Source organism: Cariama cristata, unplaced genomic scaffold, assembly GCF_000690535.1.
Source record: "Cariama cristata isolate BGI_N322 unplaced genomic scaffold, ASM69053v1 scaffold37386, whole genome shotgun sequence".
NCBI classification, from domain to species: Eukaryota; Metazoa; Chordata; class Aves; order Cariamiformes; family Cariamidae; genus Cariama; species Cariama cristata.
In genome coordinates this window covers 314-2,131 of record NW_009622185.1, presented here as the reverse complement: position 1 = coordinate 2,131, position 1,818 = coordinate 314, and the positions used below count along the sequence as shown (strand labels likewise).

General features: G+C 53.9%; 1 protein-coding gene across 1 annotated transcript; it reads left to right on the top strand.

The window, feature by feature from the left end:
* Positions 1 to 5: 5 nt before the first annotated feature.
* On the top strand, positions 6 to 1,614 carry KXD1 (KxDL motif containing 1; the record flags this gene model as incomplete). The annotated part of the gene is made up of 4 exons (XM_009702251.1): positions 6 to 88; positions 184 to 336; positions 860 to 906; positions 1,290 to 1,614. Coding segments are annotated over 4 exons (519 nt in total), but the record flags the coding sequence as incomplete, so codon positions are not given.
* Positions 1,615 to 1,818: the final 204 nt, after the last annotated feature.

Sequence of the window (1,818 nt, the reverse complement as noted above, 5' to 3'; positions counted from 1 at the left end):
CCACGGCCTCGCAGGTGTTCTGCGGGCGGGTGCTGGGCATGGTCAACGCCGAGGACGTCAACGCCATCATCCTGGCCCAGAAAAACATGTGAGTCCCAGGGGAACCGGCCCGCGGGGACCCCAGTACCGGCACCGGGAGCATCCTGGGATCTTTGCCGAGCTCCATCCACTTCCCCTGCGCAGGTTGGATCGATTCGAGAAGACCAACGAGATGCTGCTCAACTTCAACAACCTCTCCAGTGTCCGCATGCAGCAGATGAACGAGCGTTTCCTCCACCACACCAAGACGCTGGTGGAAATGAAGAAGGATCTGGACAGCATCTTCCGGAGGATCCGGTGGGCAACGGGGATGGGAACGTGGCTGGCGTGGCGGGGGGCGGAGGAGGCAGTGTGGAGAGCGCAGGGTGATTCTTCAAGGTGGGCTTCAGGTGTGATAAAGAAGGACACAAGTTGAAGCTCAGGGTGGTCTTGGAAGTAAAAATAGTTGGCGAGGGGAAAATGGGCGGCCAAGCGACACGTGGAGGACACGGGAGAGGAGCCATGGAGGCTGGAGCTTTAGGATGCCTCGATTCTGCTCCAGCCCGGATGGTCTGTGCTCCCTTGGGGTGGCGGGAGGGACACAGTGCTGGCGCTGCTTGGGATGGTTATGAAACGCAGCACTCGGATAAACACCCGATGTGCTGAGAAGGAGCGATGGGTGCACCTGGGGGGGTGAGGAGGGAGCCCCTTGGCCCAAGGAACCCTCTGGGAGTCGTTTACGTTGTCCATAAACGTCAGAGAGAGGAGGGAGGTGGCCGGGCAGCTCAGCTCTGGATATATCAGCTTCCCTGTGGTCTTAGCTCACTCTCTTCTTCCCTAGGACGCTGAAAGGCAAGCTGGCGAAGCAGTACCCAGAGGCTTTCAGCAGTGAGTGATTCCTTGTGACATGCAGATTTTCCATCGGTTTTCTTTTGTGCGATGAGTCCCTTTTCCTAAGAACACAGGAGGCGGCTTTTGGGAGTCAGGAGAAGTCGATGAGGCATCCAGGCGTGCGCCAGCGTGTGGTTGCTGTGCTAAAAGCCTGGAAAGCTTCTTGATTATATTAAATGCTGTTAAAAAAGTTACAAATGGCCACTAATTTATGTGGCATCATTTTTTTTATTGATTACTGCTACAAAGCCAACAAAATTTAGAATTGGAAATCAGCAAATTGTTCTGCTGGGGCGTCTCCCGTACCTGCTGTCACACCGGCAGCGCCTCGCCTTGTGTGGCTGCAGCAGCAAAACTAACGTTTGTGTCTTCCCTTCCAGACATCCACGAATCTCCCATCCTAGAAGATGATGATGACTTCGACCCCGTCCCAAAAAGCACGACAACCACCATCGCTACCTCTGAGCAGAGCACGGAGTCCTGCGACACCAGCCCTGACATCATCTCTCCCACCATGAGTCAGGATTTTGAGGATTTATCCCAAGGCCAGTACGATTTACCGGCCGTGAACGGACAGAGTCTCACAGATGAAGACACGGCCAACGATCTGGACTAGGTGTGTGAGTCCTGCGCTGCCACCACCGCTCGCCCCCAGAGAACTTTCTATGCTGTATTTATATTTGTGTGTTTCTTTTTTTGGGAAGAAGGAAGTGAAGGCTGAGAGAAGCGATGGCCGAGTGAAGAAGGGTGCCCTTCTGCCTCTAAACTGCCACCGTAGTGTAAACCCCGTGACTTGCTTCGGGGTAAATAAGTAAAATGTGGGTTTGAAATGCCTCTTGTCCTTTCTCATTTGTGCAGTCAGGAGAGTGGCAAAACCCCCTTTTTGATGTAGACTTTGATGCAGAAGAG